Consider the following 22,462-nt stretch of genomic DNA (forward strand, 5'->3'; position numbering starts at 1 on the left):
TCTTCTCCACGTGGTCTGAAACTGCAGCAAAGGACTTCCAGGCTGGACACAGGGAGCAGTTTGCTCTTGGGAACAGCAGCAGAGATGGCTGCCCGCGGCGGCGACTTCTTGGTGGTGGTTTTTAAAATCTGGTCAGGCAAACGTGTCGGGAACATCTCTGACCTCTTGCAGCTAGAAGGTGGGTGAGAAGCTTGTTTGCCCTGCCTCTTGGCCCAGTGACTACACACAGTGACAGGTGGGCAGATGGTACAGCCTCTGTCAGCAACTTTCACCTCTGCTCATCCTGCTCCTTGCCTTTGGGAGGGTTACATTTGCTTTCTACTATCTGAACTTTTCTTTCCCTGGGCTTACAAACCTGGTCAGGGTTGGAAATGGCTCCTTTGAAAATTCAGCACTGAACTGATGATTATGAAGGGTGCATTTTAATAACAGTGAGCTGGTTCCATTTTCATCATAGACAGTGAAGACCTGTAAGAACATTTACAGGCATCTTTGCATGATTCCATTATCAGCCGTATTCCTTGGGATGTGCAAATCAAAAACCACTGGGATTAAAGGGATCAGGAAGGGAAATGTCTGATTATGACAAAATCCATTCTTTAAAAACAGGCGCAAGTGCAACAACTACTGCTCAGGCTTATCATTTATTAGTGTGCACTCATCAAAACAGAAGCGCAACAGACTTGAGGGCACTGATTTTCCTGTTACAAGACCAAAGGTGAGAACAGAAAGTAAGAAGAGAACTATATTAGATGGAGTTATTAGTAAAACATTTTTTTGGTGGCTGAGTAGCGCAGTGTCTTATCAGATTCACAGAAATCTCCAGTGGTCCTGGCCCAGAAAGTAACATACTTTATTTTGCCATTTAAAAATCTATCACTAGTCCCATCAGGAACACAGTGCCAGACATCGCAGGATGTAGAGGATTAGAGGCAAGGAAAGGCCAGAAGTAAAAGAGAGGGGTTTATGAATTCCTCCTGTGTAAAGAATGATAAGCCCAATGATCTGTTAAGCAAAAATGTTTGTGATTTACATGAAGACCGGTATCTAAGCAGGAATCTGGCCTTGGTGAAACGTTCGTTGCGATGTCACCTATATCACAGAAAGGGAAAGGACAGCTTTCAGCTAGACCAGCTTGCTGCAGGGCTGCACGTTTGCCAGCGCTGCAGAGGGCAGGTTACAGGAGCGCGTAGCGGGAAGGAAGGATGAGGGCTCACTGCTTTCGGTAGCATTTAGAGGTGTTCTGGATGAAAGCACCCATGAAATCATTATTTCAGTAGGCAAGGCCTCCTGCCCTGTACTGCTACAGAAGAGAGACGTGAACTGATTCTTACTTTAAACTTACTTAAAGGTTGTCACCTCCCTCAGCCCAACCTTTTTCCTCCTCTTTTATCCGTGATTCCTGGTCAGGCTGTGGGAACTCTGTGTATGTCAAAGGTGAAGGAGCAAAACGAAAGCCTAAAAGTCTTTTGAACTATATCCCACCTGCTAAGAGCAGAAGACGACCTTGTATGCTTGAGACAAATGTGATGAAGAACAGTGAACGTGAAGAGAGGTGCCTGAGAAACGGGTGTTTAACAGGGCGTTAAATGCAGCGGCGTGCAGATAGCTGAAGGGTGCAGTGAGGCAACGGGCAGGAGATGCAAACCCACCACACCAGAGGAAGAGAAGAACCCACCCCTGCAAGGTGCCGGGGAGCACCTCCGCTCCCCATCTGTAGGCCTTCAGCGTGTACCAGCAGGTATGATGTTGCTTTTATAACCCCACCATTTTGACCGAGGAGAGTAGAAGGTGTAAGGAAACAGGAGCCACACACATTTGTACTAAAGGCCTACAGGAAGGATGGAGAGGGACTTTTCACAAAGGTGTGTAGTGATAGGACAAGGGGGAATGGCTGTAAACTAAAAGAGGGCAGATTTAGGTGAGATATTAGGAAGAAATTCTTCCCCATGAGGGTGCTGAGGCACTGGCCCAGGCTGCCCAGAGAAGCTGTGGCTGCCCCCTCCCTGGCAGTGTTCAAGGCCAGGCTGCATGGAGCTCTGAGCACCCTGGTCTGGTGGAAGATGTCCCTGCTCATGGCAGGGGGGTTGGAACCGGATGATCTTTAAGGTCCCTTCCAACCCAAACCATTCTGTGATTCTGTGATTATGGGGATGTGGTTACTTGCACTGACGCAGCTGGTCTTCGCAGAGGGAAGGAAGCCGCTGAGATGAAAACTTGTTCTTTGTATAGCAAAATGTCTACACAAAGACATGACATTGTTTTTTAAAAAAGGTTCTGCATTTACCCTTTCAGGCTCCGCACAAGAGACTTCCCCATTAATGAGGAAATAAGGCATCAAGTGATTTTTTTAATATAGTTACAGAACAGGATATTTTACAGATGACTGTGTCATTTTTGGGCGGATGGTTATCTTCACTTCCAGACCAAACACGAGGTACCTCTTGTCGGAGGAGCTGTTTGGAATTTCTGTGTTGTCATCAGTTTGATTTCTAAATATAAATGAGAAAAAATTGCCTAAAATTTATATCCTGCCGCAAGAAAGCGGCCACGTCCCATTTATTCCCATTTATTCACATTCATTCTCATGTGTATTGCTGCAGGCAACCGAAACCTGAAGCCAGTGCCAGGAGAAGCATCACCCTATATTTCACCTTACGTACTGAGTTAAGTATTTTGACGACAACAAAATTACCCAGCGCAGAAACCCGAGGATCGATCAGCCTGCACGGTCTCCAGGTCTCGAATTAACCGTTCACAGCCTGGCTGACTTACAATCATAAGTGAAAAAAAAACAAAAACAAACAAAAACAACAACAACAAAAAAAAACCCAACCAAAAAACCCTGACGGCGTGGCTGGGAGTAAACATTTAACGGGGTGGCGAGGCCCCTAACGCTGCGGGCACTGCGGCCCGAGGGCGGGACGGGGCAGCCGGTCCCCCCCCGCCCCCCCCGGGAGCGGCCTCCCCCCGGCCCAGGGCCGCGCCCTCCCTTCAGGGAGCAGCCGCCCCAGGGACTGACGCCCCGGCGGGGGGGACGATGAGGATCCGCCCTCAGGCGGCCCCGACGGGCCGGCGCCCGCGGGAGCCCCCTCAGCGCGGGGGCGGGCGGGCCGCGCCTCGCCGCCCGCCCCGGCCCCGAGCGTAAAGCGAGCCGGCTCTGCGGCAGAGCCGCCGTTCCGCGGGGCGGAGCGTGTCCCCGCCGGCTCGCCGTGGCGGGAGGCGGGCCGGGGGCCGGCTGAGATGGGAGAGAGCATGTCCAAGAGGCTGAGGCTGCAGCTGGGCGGCGAGGCCGAGATGGAGGAGCGAGCTTTCCCCAACCCCTACCCCGACTACCAGCCCCACGGGGCCGCCGGGGCCGCCCCCAGCGCGGCGGAGGCCCAGCGGGACGAGGCGCCGCTCCCGCCGGAGGAGGAGCCGCTCCCCTTCGGCGCCGACGGGAAGGTGAGTCCCGGGCCGCGGTGAGTCCAGGGCCGGGACGCGGCCTGCGCGCCCCGCTTCCCGCCTCGGGGGGGGAGTGGCCCTGTGCGCGCTGGGCCTGAGGCGCTGTACGCTGGGGTGGGTAAAGGAGAGCCTTTGGTCTCGGCGCTGTGTTTTCCCGCCGGGGGCAGTAAATAATTACCTGGATTTTGGTACCTGTGAATGTAACGGATGTGACATGTAGGGGGTGTGGATAAAAAGAACCACTTCAGGTGGTCAGAATGGTTCCACAGCCAAAGCAAGTCTGAGTTCTCTGTGGGTAATTGGGGCGGTTGTGAGAGAAGAGGCTCCTGAATAATACCTGTGGGCCCTGGGAGAGCAGGTCTGCAAACTACAGAGATAAGCGGGCTGCAAGATGATCTGACGACCCCGGCGATCACCGAGAGACGGCAGCGAACATGGGCGAAGGAAATTACCATAAACTAATGGTTCTCGGAAAAACTACGATAAGCGTTTCATGGGAATGATGTCCCTGCCCGTGGCAGGGGGGTTGGAACCGGATGATCTTTAAGGTCCCTTCCAACCCAAACCATTCTGTGATTGTATGTTAACATAGCATAAATACCTAGTAACCGTGCCTCTTCAGTGCACACGTTTGAAGGAGAGGTCCCCCATGTCCCCGGCACTGTAATAAAGAATACCTCCTAACAGCCTTCCAACTATTCAGTCTTCAACTCTGGCTTTTCACGGCATCATTTCACTGACGGAGCGGGATGAGGATGGTGATGGCCAGTGGTGAGAGCAGCATTCTTCCCAAGCAGGGTAGCAATGAGCAGGACAGCGCCAGCTCGCCAGCAGTCCGAGTCAGTGAAAGCTTTCACTGGTTGTTGCAGCTGAGGTGTGTGGAGTTGTGTGTGTAGCCAAGCAGAGCACACAAAAGAGAATGCTTTGGGGGACTGGTGTCTCACTGCTACGGCTAACTGCAGCCGTCAAAAGCAGAACCTGGCGATTGAAAAGGGTTAAAATGCAAGGGTAGGTTTGGAAGTGAGATCTGCTTTGTTTTTACAAAAATCCGCAGTAATACATTCAGCATGGGTAACGCTATTTTTTCTTAGTGAAAGAGAAGTGTGATTTCTTTGTCCTTTTGTATCTGGCCCAGTGTATAAAAAACAGTGTGACGAGTTAAAGTATGAAGGCAGAGAAGAGATAGCAGAACACAGAACAGCTATATATTGTTGTTAAGTTGGTGAAAAACATGCCAAGAGGTTTGGTTTTTTTTAAGCCCTTGTGTAGGCCAGTCATCCTTCTTATGTACCTGCTTTAGATCTGACACTTCATGTCCATTTTTTTTTAAAAAGGAAAATAAGCTTTCATCTCCTGCTGATCTAGTTTGACTACAGCTTTACAAAGCGAGGTCTGATATCAGAAGAAGGTGAGCTTCCTTCAAAAATTTTTTGGACAATTGTATTGCAGAATAGTTGAACTCTAATTTACTTCACATTTAATTCTTGAGTGAATCCAAATTTGGAGACATTCTTCTGTAGCAGAGCTGAAAGGAGTTAGTCAAGAATTTCTAGCCCTGGGTTCACATTAGGAATGTCTGTTCTGCTCTGCTGTAGGTCAGTATGCTATTTTACAGTGGCTGCAAATGCTTTTTCCCAGCATCAGTGGTGGGTGATGTTCCTTGTTACTGTGTGGCAGTTGGCAGCTATTTGTGCAGCTTTCTTGGGAGAATATCTTTGAGCCCCTGTGTAGCTGTGTATTTGATAAAAGGCGGCGTCTGGGCTTTGTTATGTTCAAAAGTATGAAGCTCCTCTGGAGGAACAAATCATCTTCTGTACCACGTTAAAGTGATGTAACTACAGCAACTTTCAGTGGTCTTTGTATTTTTTCAACTCTGTGCATATCGTAGGGGAAGGCAGATGTGTGTGTACGTTTTCTTTTGTTTCTGCATCTGCAAAATCTGAGGAATTGTCCTACATATTTCTGGGCTAGAACACAGCCATGAGTATATTTATGTGTATTTATATTCTTTGCAGCATTTGCATATTGTCAATCCTGGTAACATCCTGACTTTTATGGGACTTACTGATGAGTATTTTGGGGTGCTTTTGTTGTTGCTGTTGTTTGTGGTATTTTGGTTTGTGGTTTGGGGCTTTTTTTGCATTTGAGAGGCGCCAGTCCCATCAGAGAAACGTCTTTGCTTGCCTAAAGCCCCAGTGAAGGCAGAAGGACTTTACACAGGTCAGGGGGTCTGTTCTGTATAGCGCTGTCCACAATAGCACAAGTTTCCTACAGATGAGAGCAGCTTTTAGAAGCCCTCGGTGCACTGCAGAATTTCGTCCTCCCATCTGCTGCTGCTTGGAGCAGCGAGCACCGAGTGACTCGTGTCACGACAGCTAGAGGTGTGCGGGCCTCTGCCGCTGTCATGGAAGGCAATGCATTATTAATCCCCTCGTTTGCTTTCGTCAGCTGCCACGGCTGGCATCTAAAATTCTAAATCATGTGAAATGTGAGACAATCGGGACAAAGTGCTGTGTAAGGAAGCGTGTGTTTGTATGTGTAAGGTTTGGTTCAGGAAGCTAGAAGGTATGGGAGCAGGAGAAGAGAAAATGAAATTTGGAGCTGCTGATTTGCTGCCTTAAAAATAGTCGCAGTAAACACTGCAGTTATCTAGGTGGGCTCTGCTCATGTAGTTGAAATTCACTTTTTCTTAACTAGTCTGCTTCGCCGTCGAAGTGTTACGGACTTGAATTGCTTCTGTAACTTGTCTGAGAAAGCTGAAGGTAGTGATTCATCACACAGCATTAGTTCTAGATTAATAAGAAATTTAATTTTAAATGTAAGTCTTTCTGTAAAAAAGGACAAATCTTTCAAATGTGTATCCTGTAGCGCTTCTCCTTGTGATGTGGATCCCATAGTGGTACCTTAGCCTGAAAAAGTACCTATTGATGTTATAGGCATAGAAATTAATATTCAGCTACAGACTCAGAACAAAGCATATTCCCTATTTTGTGGGAAAATCAGTTTGTGTTTGAAGTTTCATTTAATTTTTAATTCACTGTGATTGCTTACTGGGCAAAGTATATTTGAAAAGCAGATCTTCTTTTGATAGTTCCCCCTGTTGCATTGTAGGCAACTCTGGTTGGAAACTCGCCTGTTCTTAAATGTGATACCTGGTTGTGGGCCTGTGCAGGATGGGAACCAAAGAATAACTCGTCTGAGGAATACTGTCCTGAGCTTTCCCACCTAAGCTGGAGGAGAGGCAACCTATAGCTGCAATTAATGTCAAGACTTGCTGGCATTGTGTTGCCCGTTAGCTGTGGATGGGGGACCGAGAGTGGGGAGGTCTGCACAGGCTTGCATGAAGCAGGGGCAGGCAGTTGTCCTGGCTCAGAAACTGTTCATCAAAATGTTTGTGTGGTAGAGAGCTATGAAGCTGTAATGGATTTCCTGGGAAGGGGAAGGGTGAGGAGAGCTTGCTGGTAAGAGGTGGCAGTGGCTTGTTGAAGGACAAGGGTGACCCACCAATATCAACCTCAGATTGCCCACCGTCCTTAGAGCTACCACAGCTCTGTGGCTGCATCCATAGCATGGTCAGGTGCGATTTGTGAGCCACCTTCACTCCATCTGCAGACCAGTGGCTTGGGAACCAAAGGCAGGCTCATCTTACCTGCTCATCTGTGGGAAGGTGGAAGCAACCTTCACAGAATCACAGAATGGTTGGGGTTGGAAGGGACCTCTGTGGGTCATCTAGTCCAGTCCCCCTGCCAAAGCAGGGTCTCCTACAGCAGGCTGCACAGGACCTTGTCTAGGTAGGTCTTGAATATCTCCAGAGAAGGAGACTCCACAACCTCCCTGGGCAGCCTGTGCCAGGGCTCCGTCACCCTCAGAGTGAACCTTGTTGGAAATTGGATTCAAACTTTATGAAGGATGCCCAAAAGGTAACTTATTCTTTAGGCCAATTAGTTCTTAATAAATTTTTTTCTGACTTGCCATAATGTTTTAAGAATATTAGTAAAAGGTTGTGTGTTCTGACAAATGTATACAATGTACTTAATTAGGCTTTGCAGGGGACTCTCTGCAGGGAACCTGTTTTAAAGCTAATGATGCTTATTGGCAAAGATTAGCATTTAATGGGGGTACTGAATATTTACTTAGATTATCTTTTGTGTTATTTAGTGGTGTTTAGTTTTCTGGTGCTTTCTCAATCTCCTGTTCGTTCTGATAATTGCTTTAGGTTGCTTTTCAGTCTTCCTTCTCTTTTAAAATATGAAAAAATATTACAAAAAAAAATCTAAAGTTCTTTGTCATCGCCTCATTCTTTCTTCCCCTCCCTGAGGTATTTTTCATATTTATTGGATTGTCTCAGTGGGCATTTTAGTTGTCTCGCTGACAGCAGCAAGCTCTCTCTGTTCTGGGACTGATTCTGCAACCACTTATGCTAACAGGAATCATACCAGTCGTTGCACTGGAGGCAAAATTGAACCTCTAGAGCCTGTAAATCTATCTTCCCACTTTTTTGCTGGAGCTGTGGGTAGCTGCGTTTCTTGAGATTGCCACTTTTTTGCCCATGTCCTGGCACTCCATCTCAGATGTGTTCTGTTTTAATAGAGAGGATTCTGTGTACTGCAAATCATATTTTGGTTGAAGGAAAGTTTCTTTTGCTTTTCGGGAGTCCTGGTCAAAATTGAGAATCATTTGACTGAACTTCACTGTTTATTACTAACTCACAGCAGTTGGCGGACGCACTCTGAGAGGGGAAGCTGCTGCTTCTTTCCTACGCTGCACATCAGCATCAAATACCGCTTAGTGCTTTGCTGATGCTCTTATAACATTGTCCTGTTATTTGGGACAGTAACTGCATGTTTAAGCCTGTTTGGCTTTAGTCAGCCGGTTCTGAATGAAGATACTTTCTAAAATCAAAACCCAAGTTCTGATAAAGTTGTCTCGCATCCGTCCGCTCTTTGCTAGTTTCATCTTGCAGACCTGTGTGCTAACGAGTTGTTACTCTGGCTAGCTGCGTGGGCAGGTGCGTTAACAGGTACTCATTTTCTGGTGGAAATAAATTATATTTGCGGTCTAACTGCACAACACTGAGATGCTGTCAAGTTCAATACGTGGACTATGCCTGCTGTCTGTGCATCAAAATAATTTAGACAGTATTGGTAGAGGTTTTAGCTTTTTCTACAACTTGTGGACCATCTAAAAGTGTCCCAGCTTGGGTGAAGACCTCTGTGTAGTGAGTGAATTCAAACTCTACTTGAAACACACTTTGATTTGGAGGATCAGTGATTTTTCAGTATTGTCTTTTGCTTTATCAGCCTCCATTTCCCAAAGCATAGGATCATGTTCCTCGGTGTCTGTTAATCATGTTTATTTTTGTTGTAAATGATCTGAAGTTTTTTGATGACTCTTTCTGATGATCTAAATCTCTAGGCTTTGTGTTTTTGCAACCTAATCACAAATGAGACAGCTCCTTTTACACACAAATGTGCTAGAGGCACAGTCTGATTATTTCTTACATGCTTTAAAAAATTCTTTCTGTACCTTGAATGGATTGCCTTTTAATGATGCTTTTCACGCCCTCATGTCCTCTGCGGTAAGGCGATGCCTGCATTTAAAGCCTGTTCCTGAGTTGGCGTTTGTAGCAGTGTAGCAGTTTGCCCACAGCTATTGATTTCTCCCTCTTTCGCTCTTTCCCTCCCTTCCCCCTTTTTTATTTTCTTCTTTTTTTTTTTGTCTTTTTTCCCCACTATCACATGTCTGGCACTATGTGCCAGATAACTGAAAACCAGAGCAATGTCTTCTACAGACAGCAGTGTTTCAATTTATTAAGCATGTGGTTTTGCAGAAACACATTTGCTTCTGGAAGGACTGAACAGAGTAGCAGCAGAGAGCTGCGTTTAACTGTTTCAGAGGCTGGGTATTGAGGTTTGTTGGTATCTGGTGTTTTCAGAGAAGAAAAAAACCCCTGCCCTTGGAGCTGTAACAGTCTTTTGATTTAGGTAAAACCAAAATAAAACGTGTTTTTCTGTACAAAAAGTCAGGTCACTTCCCAGCTGACTGTGCTGGATTTCACCCGTGGGATCCTACCGCCCTTCCTTCTGGTCTGCTTTTACAGGAGCTCAGTGGAGGTGAGCATGAGACCTCATCCTGCTGAGATGAACCCGCGCTCCAGTGTGTGGGTGTAAAACCTGGCACCCTTACAGGCAGTGGCAAAGTTCCCAGTGATTTCAGTATGGCCAGGATTTCTCGTTTCAGTGGAGCTGGGAGTCGTCCCCCACCCTGTTTTCCCTCTGTCATGTCCCTCTTGCAGTCTTCCATGCAAGTTTGGCTTTTGAATGAGTCCTCGCTGCAGTGCCAACTTGAGCTGTATTATTTCTTTTCTCTGTGAAATGTGCTGTGCCTGAAAGAAAACCCAGCACCGTGCTATGTGTCCTGTTCTACAGATCACCAACAGTAAAGTCACATCTCTCTGAAATACCTATTCCTAACCTGATTGAAACTGAGGTGAAATAAAAGTGTATTTTGCTTGTTCAGTACGTAGCACTCTGTATGTAGGCTGTTTCCTTGTTGCTTCTGCGTAATCAGTCGCTGCCTTCTTCAGTTGAGTTTTGCACGTAGCATCAGTCCCGCAAAAGGTGATGAGGCAAAATAGAACAGCGTGATGGTAGAATAGCGTTAATAGCAAGATAGTTGTTTCAGGAGCTAGTGGTGGTCAGAAAGACTGGTGCGTTGGCAGCTGTTGAGGAAGCTGAGCTCAGGTCTCTGGTGTCCTGCCATGAGTCTGCACAGGTTACTTGTCACAGAAGTGTCAAGATGCAAAGAAATGCCAAGAAATGTTTTTGAAAAATGCATTGGTATCCAAGTGTCTTTGGCAAAGGCAGATGAGCCAACTCGCCCTGTGTCTGTCAAACCAGAGTATTACTTCTGACCACAAAAGGAGTGCCATGAGGTCTCACAGTTGCATTGTGAGACTGATGTGATATCTGGTCCAGATGTTCGTGCCTTATTTTGAAACGGAGAAGAATTCAAGGTACAGGCTTCCTTACAAAGGAAGGCTTTGGATTGGGATGTAGCTTTACACACCACCTCACTGCAATGGAAAAATTGATGAGATTCAAATAAATCACAAACCAATTAATTTGCAAACCCAACATATTTGTATTTTTCTCCACTACTTTTGTTTCATGCTGATAATGAGCCTTTCTTGTGACCACAGTCAACATGATGCAGGGTTCTGTTGGGTATAATGATGAATAAGCTCTCATTTTTTGTGTTTTGCCAGTCTAAAACGTGAGCAGTTGTTGAGATGATAGCGTTTGTTCTTCCTGCAGCAGCAGAGGAGTAACGCAGCAGTTCAGTTCCTGGAGAGAGCCTTTTCTACTTGTCAAAGATACTCTGTAGCTTCCGTTATCATTGTGAACCAAGAGTAAATGTGATACTGGGTATCAGGGGTCAGGCTTCCTGGTTTTTGTTTGTCCCTACAGGAATAGCAAGTCACCTGCAGAGAAGGTCGAATGCCAGCTGGAATCATCCTCATGAAATGAATATGCTTCTTATGAAAATCAATCTGCTCTCAACACGAATTAGCATGCTTTATGCTCAGCTGTAACGCTGCCATCAGACTCCTTGAAGGATGTTTATAAATCTTCTATAGCCACCTTTCAACATCCATTTCTTTATGTATTTGATTTATTCTAGTGCATGTAAGCATCTGTTGGAAGCTTATAGTGGAATTTTAGCAAATGAACGGTGACAGTGCTTTGTTGTTCAAGCTTCAGAGCAACCAAAAAACAAAAAAAAGAGAGACGTAGCTGGGGAGATCTTTATTGCTGCTCAGAAGCTGGGATAAGCTTGGGAGTAGCTTTATTTGGGCTGATAAATTATGATAATCATAACAAAAAAAATCTTTAATCTGTGCTTTTCCAAGCACTGAAGCAAGATGGGTAGGTTACAATTCCTGCTTTAGAGAGAGGGAAATGCCAACCTGAGCTGAATTACTTGTATGGGACCGAGGTTTCAAAGCAGAACCCAGGTGTCCTGATGTCGTAGTCCTCCCATCCTGCTCCTAAGTAGTTTGATCTGGTGTTTGATAAAGAAAAATCCTGATTTGCTAACAGGAGGTGTATTGTTAGAACAAGAAGCTAACCAGCCTGCTTGTGATGTGCAGTAGGTAAATGAACCCAGAGTCTGAAACCTGAGTTCGCTCTTGTCAGATAAACTGAGCACAGTGCCCGGATGCATCCACGTGGATAACCTCACGCTGTCTCACCATATGCCTTAGCCTTGGCGTAGCTGGCTTGTGAAGGAGAGAACCTTGGGAAAGGTTTTGCGTTGTGCTGAGACTCCACTGAAATAGTTGAAAGGGGTGTGTGTGTGTGTGTGTGTGGTAGCTTCCTATCAAGAAGAAGCTTAATGGCATATTAAGGCCAAAGAGTAGTAGACATCAGTTGCTTACTGCGTTTGGTTGCTGCTTCTAGAATTACTGGAGAAGGTTAAGGGGGCTCTGCCTCCATCCTCCAGTGGTATGTGTACGACAGGAGATGCAGTGGCACAATTCCCTTCTTCCTCCATATCCCACCATCGTAAAATGGATTTGAACCATTGACCCTGGAGACTTGTGAGTGTGTCAGAGGACTTGTGTAATTGCTGTTATCTGGCTGATTTCTGAATTTGTTGAATGGATGTTTGAATTCACTGATTTTTATTTGAAGTTCCACTCTGGACAAGAGGACACAGTGTAGTGTATTTTGAGTATCAGTTGCATGGTGGCATCCAGGACCTGTAATTTATTTGAACCCCTGCCCTTTTGGTATGTGTTGTAATCAAACAAGAACTTGCTTTCCTAATGAGCTAATCTCTCCTTCTCCAGTAAAATGTTATAAATGTAGATGTGTTTAACATGAAACTAAGCCTTCGCCGATCTGATTTGTTCTGGCTGTTATTTAGGAGCAGGCTGGGGAAGCAAGTGGTGGAAGGGGATCAGGCAGTGTTCAGGACAGAGTAGCTTATTCTCAGTGGAAGCTGCCAGGTAGCCAGATTGCATAATGCTCTTTTTCTGATGACCACTGTGTTCTGACTCTTGATTTGGGAGGAGGGGAAGCCCTGCTGGCTTCCATGTTCCTAGAGAGTTTCTCTTCTAAATGCTCCTGGATACAGACTTGAGTGACAAGTGATGTATGCTTGGGGCTTTCTGTAGGTGATGGGAAAAGCACATTCAGAAAATATTTTTGGGTGTTTCTGTACAATACTATTTTTTCACAGTGATGCAATTATCTGCTAATGATAAAGCTTTTCCTATAGCCCAGGAAGGGAAGACATTCTTTTGTTTCTCCTCCTTTAGCTCCATAGTAGTTAAATTGTTCTATAAGTAAACCTAGACCTTAGGCTCTGTTAAAACATATAAAAGAGCTTTTAATAAATGTGTTAACAGGAAAAGCTGATCAATAAGTGAGACTGTTTATAGGGGGGGGGGGGGAACCACCAAACTACAACAGTTTTGAGCATTGTTTCTGATGTTCCCACGCAAACGTAGACTTGTCCTGTGAAGGGACTTCCTGAGTAGTCTTTCCTGTGGAAGTTAATAGGGCAGTAAATTCTAGTTAACTGACTGTTTCCACATTCCATACGCTTAAGGAATAATCTTTAATGTATTGTCTTTTACAGTATGTGTAATGAGAGAGAATGGTGGCAAGTGTAATACATGCTGTGCTATATTTCATATATAGCATTTATGTAAACTTTTCTTGGTCAAAAATAAAAGCAAGCAAAGGCTTGTCTCTTCATCCTCATGCATGAGCTGAAGCTAACAAGCTGCTTTTACTCATCTTGTTTGTGTCTAGCTCATTCTTTTCGGTGGTTGTTCACTGCATTTAATGACCTACTCTCATGATAAAGCGTGTTGCTCCTAGTACTGTTCTGTGGGGAGGAGACAGCAAGAAGCAAGAGGAAGGGCATTTTATGTCTAAGCAAATTGCCTTCCATGTGGTGATCACAAACTGGGACATCAGAAGGAGTCTTGGATTTAGGAAGAAAATGCAAATACATCATGGAAGATGTGATTGAGGACATCGATAAGGACAGTGGCTTGACTGACTTGGTTGTCTCGAGTATGAGCATTTGTTTGCCTTCAGCTATTTTCTGCCCCATAGTGCCACAAAGGGTGTGCAGAGACCTTGTGAGGAGAGCAAGCCACACAGGGCTTGCAGGCTCACTGTACATGTTCAGAACGTGGTCTCGGTACCAGCACCCGGAATGGAGTGCTGACCCAGGGAGTGGCAGCAGATGGTTGCCTTCTGTTTGCTTTTATTCACCTTTTACTCAGCTCAGAGAAGTTTTGCTTACTGTTAATACAGAGCCTGAGATAAGAGGCAGCATGTAGTTACATACTGTCGCGGGGTCCATAGCTGCTCTTCATGTGAATTTAAAGCATACCTAGATAATTTTTGTTTAATGTAGGTACTAGTAACTTATTCTAATATGTAATCAGAATGCATTACGTGGGACACATTTAAGATGAACCACCTTGACGCTGCTGATCGCTGCATGTGCTGTTTATTCCCTAGTTATTTTTTGTTTGTTTTATTCCAAACAAGAAAGTGGAGCAGACGGCTTGCTTTCTTGGATTCTTTCCTTTTCTGACTTGCTCCTTTTCTCCTGTCTTCTGTTTTCAGGTCAGTGCTCGGTTCTCAAAACGGATCCAGACAAAAATAAAGGACCTTCTGCAACAAATGGAGGAAGGGCTGAAGACGGCAGATCCACATGACTGCTCTGCCTATACTGGCTGGACTGGTGAGAAAGCTAGAATTTGAATGAAGCTGTTGGTTAAATGGTCTAACTGGGTTTATTTATGGGAGGAGGTTCTGGTATTCTCACAGGAGCAGCAGAAATACTATGATACAAGCATTTGTGTGAGTTGGTTTCTTTGAACTCTGGATCCTTGGTCCCTTCTGCCTGGAATGAGTTGCACTGGTTTCAGTGGACAAAGGATCTAGTTACAGAGAGATAATTGGCTTTTGTATATGGAGATCTCACGAAAGGAGTGGATTTTCAAAGGCTACTCCTTCTTTTGACTTACCTCTAGTTTCTTTAAGATTTTCTTAAAATGGGTTATTTTCACCTTTTTCTGTTCAACTACCTGATAGTTAGCAGTTGTCTGATGGTAACAGCATCTCCTCATCATTTTGGGGGTGAGGAGCTGTTCTGTGCTTGTCAGAAATCCTGAAATCTGGAACATGAATAGCTGGGCTCTGCTTGCTCTGTCTGTACAAAAATGGTAAAGTGAACGTGTGAGGAGGGGGAGTGTGGAGGTGGAGTTGCGAGATTGCAAAGTGCGTGGAGATCAACAGGCATGTGCAAGTGCTAGTTATTGCTAGGCACTGTCATTCGTTTAGCATTGCATCACTGATGCTGTCCAAATGTGAATGAGCCCTGCTGATCCTTTAGGCAGAGTCTGCAGTTGTCAAACCTGATGCGGCCACTGCACTTCAAGCTGCCAAAACACTTTTCCATCTTGGCCTTTTAAGTGCCACTTTGCTATTACAATGGCATATTCTATTCCTGCTCTGTCTAGCTCACACTTCAGACATACTTATGCTTTTAGCACAGCGTGCTTGAAATGTGCCCTGAGGAGATCTATTCTTTTATCTTTGAGAGGGAGCAGCTTGGAAGAACTCTCCAGGCTTTGCCCCTGGTGAGGCTTAATTCTGGCAGTGAAAGGGTAAAATTTCTTTGCTTTCTTCTTGATATTTTGGTACAGATGGTGCTGTGGGTGGATGGGTGGGGAAGTTTTAGACAACTCAAACTTAAAAGGTAGATGTGTTTCAAGGTCTGAAAGTGAGTGCAGAAGCGAGTGCAGAAGATCTCTAGTGGTGGGCATTTTCGCACTGACATTACGAAAGGGCTCCCGGGGAGCAGTGTTCTGACACTGTGACTGACAACTGAAGTTACGGCTGATAAACCAGAACATGCTGAAAATGAGTCAGAAGCTAAAAGTAACACAGCCATCATTAGCTGAAACAAGAAGATAGATGAACAAGTGACGCAGTTTAACGATAGTGGGGTTTTTCCATCCTGTAGCAGGATCACCAACTACATCTATTCCAAGTTGCAGACTTCTTTCAAGGCTCCTGTGGCAATGACTCTGAATAAAAATACTTAATTATCTCTCTTTCAAAATACTTAGTGCAAATACTTTCTCCTCAAACTTGCTCCTTGCAGAATCTTGCTAGTGTGGAAACCAGAAGGTAACAGCAATGCTGAAAACAACTGCCATGCTTGTTATGTACCAAGTCTAGACAAATCTTATTGGCAATGCAGGCCTGAGCATTGGCTTGTACTTTGTGAAACATCTTTAAAATCTTGGAGCATGTACTGTTAGAGTCCGTCTTGCATATACAAGTAGTCTTTGTGTGTGCCAGACATCTTTGAGGAGTCATTTTAAGGGTGTTGCACAAGGAAGGATTGGATGAACCAGGCCTCATGGCTACTTTTCTGATCATCCTTTGATCAAGCCCAGATATCTATGCATTTGCAGCATCAAAAAGGGTTACAGAAGTCCTAGGAGGTAGCCAGCAAGTCCCCGTACCACTGAATTGGGCTAACCAAGCTCTGCAGCTCTCCGCTGGGACTGACCTGGAAAGGCCTGTTCAAAGCTGGTCAAGAGAACATCTGAGGATATACCAGCACTCTTGTGGTGCAATTCTTCTCAAACTCCTTGGGCCACCTCTCTCTGGAGTTAAGTGGGCCTTTTGTGTTCTCCACTTCAGTCGTGGCTCGGCAGAATGCTCGCACTGTTCAGAAACAGGAGTTTGAGATGTGGTATGTTCTGGAGATAGATGTTTTACTTCTGCACATGTATGCTTGCAACGGGCCAGTAAACATCCACTTAGATGGATTTGTATCACTTTCTTCAGTCTATATTATTGCAATTTTTAAGGTTTAGTTTTGTTTTAATGGAAAACAATGTAATGAGTTTAATGGAGTGACACTTGGCATTACCGTCAGGCATTCTCTGAGGACTTGTTTACTTTCCGGCTTTTACAAACGAGCTTAACTTGTAGAAGCTCGTAATCTTGTTGTGAAGTATAAGGGTTATAAAGGACTTGACAAGTTGAATCCAAAAACTCATTAAAAGATCGTTTTACAAGTCAAGGTGGAAAGTAAGTCACTTATTGCATATAATAGATGAGTATCGCATGGTCAATGTCCTTGGTCGTACACATGCTTGTTAGCCCAAGTTTTTGAGTCTTCCGTGATTTCTTCACCAAGCATTGGTGCCTATGTCATGAATTTTCTTCATTCTTTGCAAATTGTGGTTCTGTTGTTGGGCTTCAGTCTGATTATTTTTTTTTTACTTTTGTCACAATCCAAATTGAAATGTAATCAAAATAGGTGGCCTGATGCCTTCCCATTGCATGAGCTAGGACCTTTGACTGAGACATTGTAATTGCCCAAATACCTATTTGCATTTGAGTTACTGGGTCAGAGGCACTAAGGAAGCAAGTATGAGACACTTAGAAGGAAAAGTAAATGAAACTCTTTTTCATGTGGTTGTTCCAGGTATTGCCCTCTTATATCTGCAACTGTACCGCGTCACGAAAAACCAGAGCCATTTGCAGCGGTCTCTTGATTATGTGAAGAGAATCCTGCGCAATCTGAATGGCAGAAGAGTTACTTTCCTCTGTGGTGATGCTGGGCCCCTGGCAGTGGGTGCAGTGGTTTATCACAAGCTGAAAAATGACAGTGAATCTAAAGAGTGTGTTGCCAAGTAAGTGGTTGGTGGTGGAAAAAGGCATGCCCTTCATTTGTAGAGAACATTGGTTCAGTAACATTAGCAAGTGGAGTTTTGGAGGACAGGATTAAAAAATGGAGACACTTTCTCCCCTGATACATTTTCAGTAGAGGAACACAAAATAAGATTTAACTTCATTAAAGCTGGCTTACGCTTGATTTATATTTAGCGGGTTATCTCGAGTCCTCTCTCAGTGTAAGGACAAGATGTCCTGGACATATCTGTAGTGCGTGCACGTTTTGGTTTTGTCACTTTGAAGTGACATTTAACAAAAGCCGCACGCTTGTCATTGGCAATATGTGGTGCTGGTGCAGTATGCGATGCTTCCTGTAAAGCGTGGGTCTAATTGCGGACTCATTACAAAACACATACACTGCAGAGATCCAGAAACATACGGAGAGGAACATGGTACATCGGGTTGATATCTCACAAAGATTTATAAAACAATGAGGAGGTATTTGCTGAACCATCAAAGGCAAGGGCTTTAATTAGGTCAGAACATATGAAAGCTGAAAAAATTCCAGGCCCTTTTCAAAGTAATCTAAATGTAACAAATGTCTTGAGAAGTCCCATTTAGATGTAGAGCTTGCTTGGAGACCTGACTGTCCCTTTGCTGGTACGGAGCTGGTTTCTGTCCCAGCAAGGACTGGAAGCACTGGAGCCCTGTGGGGTTTGCATTCGGCACCAGCAATCCACCTGCTAGCAGTCCAGCAGCACACCTTAGGCTGCCAGAATTTGCGGACTACTCTTGTGTCCTCATCATCCATTCTGGTTTATATTTGGAAATACAATTGGTCTCTCATTAATCTAGAATCCTAGTGTGATTAATCGCTGCTGTTGTTCCTGAATAAATATTTCAGTTTTGAAACGGGTGGTAGGTTTGGGTTTTTTTGCTTTTAGAACTGGCGGTAAACTTGGGTGTCCATCATTTTGGAAGCAGCTAGGAAAGCAGCGTTACTGTAAGGCGTGAAGCATGAGTAGAGCAACACGAGATTAACAATAAAACTTTTAGTCTTGCTTCTGCTTGGAAAGTCATTTCGCAGAGGGAGACTGAAAAGGAGGTTTGTTTGATTATTTGTTTGTTTTCATCCTTTTCTTGTTTACAAATAAATTCATGATACCAGCTGAGTGGTACGTTATACATGTCAAAATGTAATCTATGATTGCACTTTTAACTTTTTACCTTGTAGCTGTCTAGTTGTATAATTTGAATAATAAAACTTAACAGTGGACAATTTAACAGAAAATAATTTAATTCGAAGTCTAAAGAGCAGTTCCAAGAAAGGAATGATAAAATAAAACTATTTTTTTGTGTGTGTGTGAGTGGCTTTTCCCTAGTATTAAGCAGTGACAGCATAAACAAGCCATATTGGTTCAGTGTTTTTGCTCCAGCATGATGTTAGTGCTGACATTTCTGCAGAGTAGTAGCTGTTGGGGGGATCTGGGAATTGAGTTTAGTCTTAAACCAGATTGTCTTTTCCCCTCCCCCAAATGAAAATGTGATCATCTCCATGGTTTCATCTAGGTGCCAGTTTAATCACAAAAGATGGGAAGAGACAGGGAGGGAGTGGGCAGGAAAACAGATCTCTGCTCTACCTCAGTTCTAGTGCAGACTGATGGAGTAATAGCAGGGAGTCTCTGGAGCGATGAGAGTTGCGATGGCCAGCCCAAGGTTTTTTCCGTCACTAAAGGCAAGCAAAACACTGGTGCGTAGTAGCAATGCCCTTTTCAAAATTGAGCTGCTGAACGTTTGAGACAATGTGTTGTGTAGGGAGGGCTAGTACTGAACGGTGGGGTTAGGTTTTTTTGTTTGTTTTTGTTATTTCCCTCTTACACATCTACAGTTGAGAGTCCTTGCTTAGATGAAGTTCCCAGAAGCTGCAGGTGGTCGTCCCTGTTTGTTGGAGTAGTTCTCCAGCCTCATCCAACCCCCACCCTGCACCCACACATCCGTTTCTGTCTGCACAAAAACCTGGTAGTTGCACTCTCCTGGCTCTGGCTCCGAGCTGCCTGTCTGTCAGGGATGGCAGACATGCAGCACTCGTGTGTGTAAACCTGGCAGCTGGTTGAACTGGATAACTGAAGAGACGTGGTGGGGCTTTGGCACTCATTTTGCTTCTGGTTTGATTGATGGCTTGTGCAATACGTAGTCCAGTATGGTCGGTAGAGAAGACGCTCTCTCTCCTCGCCTTCCTTGTCTGATGCAGGTTGCTGCAGCTCCAAAGGACAGTCATAAGCACAGATGCTGATCTTCCAGATGAGCTGCTTTATGGCAGAGCAGGTTACCTGTATGCCTTGCTGTACTTGAATACTGAAATCAGCCCGGAGACTGTCCCACAGTCAGTTATCAAAGAGGTAAGATGCTTTTCTCTCTCCAGTGCCACAGCATCGGTGAGGTCGAAATGGAATCACTCCTTCACATAGTTCAAGGGATGCTGGAGAGGAGAGGGACCTAGAACTGGGAGCTCAGTCTCATCTGTCCCTCTAATCTCTGCCCCCTTTCCCTGCTGCCCAGCTGGGACTGAGACAGCCCAGTGTATGTGGGTCCGTGGCCAGCCATGGAAATGGATTTAATATATAACCAGTTTTGGAGCATTTGAGGATGAGAAATTGTTTGGAAAACCTTAAGACAGATGTGTTTGAGTGAAAAGGAGGAGAATTCGGTGTGGGGGAAAATGCTCAACTGTTCTGCAGATACCAGAATCAGAAAAGGCAGGCCTGGAAAAAAGTGGTTAGAAATATTTATATATTAAGTTTCTACTCTTAAAAATGTGATTCGATGATTTAGGAAAAATTCCATTTCTACCTCAACACTCAGGTCCAAATGAATTGAATATCATTGTGCAGTCACTGTTTATTGTGGCTTATGCTTTACTGTGGTTTTAGTCATGACAAAGCAAAACCCTCTGAATCAAAGCAGGCGAGACAGAAGGGATGTGTTCTCTTTCTTAGGTAATAGATGCTATTATTGAATCGGGGAAGAACTTTTCAAAGGAGGAACGGAAAGCAGACCGTTGTCCTCTGTTGTACCAGTGGCACAGGAAGCAGTATGTTGGAGCGGCCCATGGAGTGGCTGGGATCTATTACATGCTCATGCAGGTACGAGCAGCTTCTGTGGAGTGGGGCGAAACACCAGCAATTTCTTGTTTTGCATCAGAGGATCTTATCTTTCATGCACATGCATTGTTGTGCTGGGTCAGGGTCTCACAATTTGGAGTTAGACTCTGCAGCACAGAACTTTGCAGAGATGCTGGCTCAGGCCCTGGTAGCAGAAGAAAACCATGACCCTGATATCCTCACATTAGAGTGAATTAATCCTTGATTTGTGGTGCGGAGTACTGGTGTTCCAGGAGCGGAACTTTCCTATCCTCAACAGAGACAGTGAGATGCCTTCCCACATCCTCGTACTTCTTCTGGTGCCTGCAGCTAGACCAGCTAAATACTCACTTCCTCACCGTCCATCACTCTTCAATTTTTTGCTGTTTTTAAATGAGTGCATCGCTGGTGCCTCCTGTCCTCCATGACCTCCATGCCCTTCCTCTCTTCCCCAGTGACTTTTTTTTTTTCTTTTCACTGTCTTTTGGAAGACTATCCTTAATCACACATTAGTCTTCACTGTGCTTTTATTCTTTAGATGTTCTTCCTCTTCCTTATCCCCCCCTATCTCTCCCGCAGAAAACTGATGTTCCTTAGTGCATTTATGACCCCTGCTCTCCTCTTTCTGTTGTCCTGAGTGAGGTTCCTCTCTTCTGTATACCTCATCTTCCTCACACTTCTGATCCATTCCCCCCTGCCCTGACATTCTCTAATAGGATTATGATGTTTTTCAGAGCAGACCTGTAAATCTTATTTCTGTTGTACAGTCTGGAAAAAGAGCCTTAAGATTCATTATAGAAGATGGCCATAGAGCTGCAAAATTTGTATTGTGCCTTTTTCTGGTTTTCAAAGGTGCTGCCAGTCTGTGCATCGTTATAAATGTTAGTTTTCTTACCAGCTCATGCAGAATAACTGTCCTTCAGGCAAATGGAAGGATTGCATGTCCTGGCAGCCTGAAGCCACATACAAATGTTCACTGCAGAAGTCACTGAGCCGGTATTTTGTGTTGCCACTGCTCAGCCGTTCCTCCTTTGCAAAAGATGCTGTGACTTCTCCCCATCTGTTTCAGATGAGCTCACAGCAATTCTACCAGTAGCTGGGGCTAAAGCAGCTGACTTTGCTGTGGAGATTGCCACTGCTGTGCTACCTGGCGGCGTGTCTTAACCTCACTGCAGCCATTTTCTGCGGTGACCGTCTCACTGGGGCCTCAGGCTGCTCTGATTTACTGTGATTTACTTCATTTTCACTTCCTGCTGATTTTCAGTAAGGTGGTCCACCCCCTTCCGGCTCCCTTGTCTTCCTGGCTTCCGTTTTTCCGTCCCTGTCTCTGCTAGATTCTCTGAGAAACATCTGGTCCTTTAAGGAAGCCTCTTGAAAGGCTTCATCCTTGGTTTACTATTCAAGGCTGATGGCAGAAATAATTGCACAGTGCTTTTTGTTTTAAGCAGAAGCTACTCTGTCTACATGTTAAAATTGTAAATATCTTTTCCTTTACATATAATTGCTGCTTTTAAGAATTACCACAAAGCCATTGTTTATGCAGCATTAGATTACTGTCTTTTCACTGTACATTAAATATTGAGTCACACAGAGTTGAGTCATCCACTGCAGAGTAAGATGGCATATTGGAGTCCATCTTTTCCCCATCCCTCCCATGCCAAATGAGAGTTTTTCTGTATTTTCAGCAAAGAATTCATGAGCTGGTTTGTTGAGTGGTTGTTTGATAACAAAAAAAGGGCGTCCAGCATAGCATCTGAGAATCCGAGATGTGAAGGTCACTGATCATCATTTCTGTATAACACCTTTATGAGGAAGCATGTGTTACTGGATTTACTTACAGAAGACTGCTGGAAGAATAAGCGCTCAGCAGTGTCAAATAACTCATCGAGGAGGTAGAGGGGGACTTCTGAAGTGCTAGCTAGGGAATCTCTAATCATAGTCCCTTTCACTAACCCTGAGGTAAAAATGTCTGTTTGCATATGCTTGCTTTTGGCCAGAGAGAAGATGTCCCTGCTCATGGCAGGGGGGGTGGAACCAGATGATCTTTAAGGTCCCTTCCAACCCAAACCATTCTATGATTCTGTGATTCTATGACATGTACCTGTAGGTTACTTTTTCGCTGTTGGAAGCAGGTGCTGAGAACCTCAG

The 22,462-nt window shown here is 44.8% G+C and overlaps 1 protein-coding gene across 1 annotated transcript in view; it reads left to right on the forward strand.

Moving 5' to 3' along the window:
• The first annotated feature begins 3,106 nt into the window (after positions 1-3,106).
• LANCL2 (LanC like glutathione S-transferase 2) overlaps positions 3,107-22,462 on the forward strand; it is a 32,170-nt gene continuing 12,814 nt past the window's right edge. The window contains exons 1-5 of the mRNA XM_075418568.1: positions 3,107-3,444; positions 14,100-14,217; positions 16,987-17,194; positions 19,426-19,573; positions 20,171-20,317. Of these exons, the coding sequence (XP_075274683.1) occupies positions 3,244-3,444; positions 14,100-14,217; positions 16,987-17,194; positions 19,426-19,573; positions 20,171-20,317 (822 nt within the window). The 5' untranslated portion in view covers positions 3,107-3,243. The remainder of the gene's footprint in view (positions 3,445-14,099; positions 14,218-16,986; positions 17,195-19,425; positions 19,574-20,170; positions 20,318-22,462) is intronic.

Source organism: Opisthocomus hoazin, chromosome 4 (genome assembly GCF_030867145.1).
Source record: "Opisthocomus hoazin isolate bOpiHoa1 chromosome 4, bOpiHoa1.hap1, whole genome shotgun sequence".
Taxonomy (NCBI): domain Eukaryota; kingdom Metazoa; phylum Chordata; class Aves; order Opisthocomiformes; family Opisthocomidae; genus Opisthocomus; species Opisthocomus hoazin.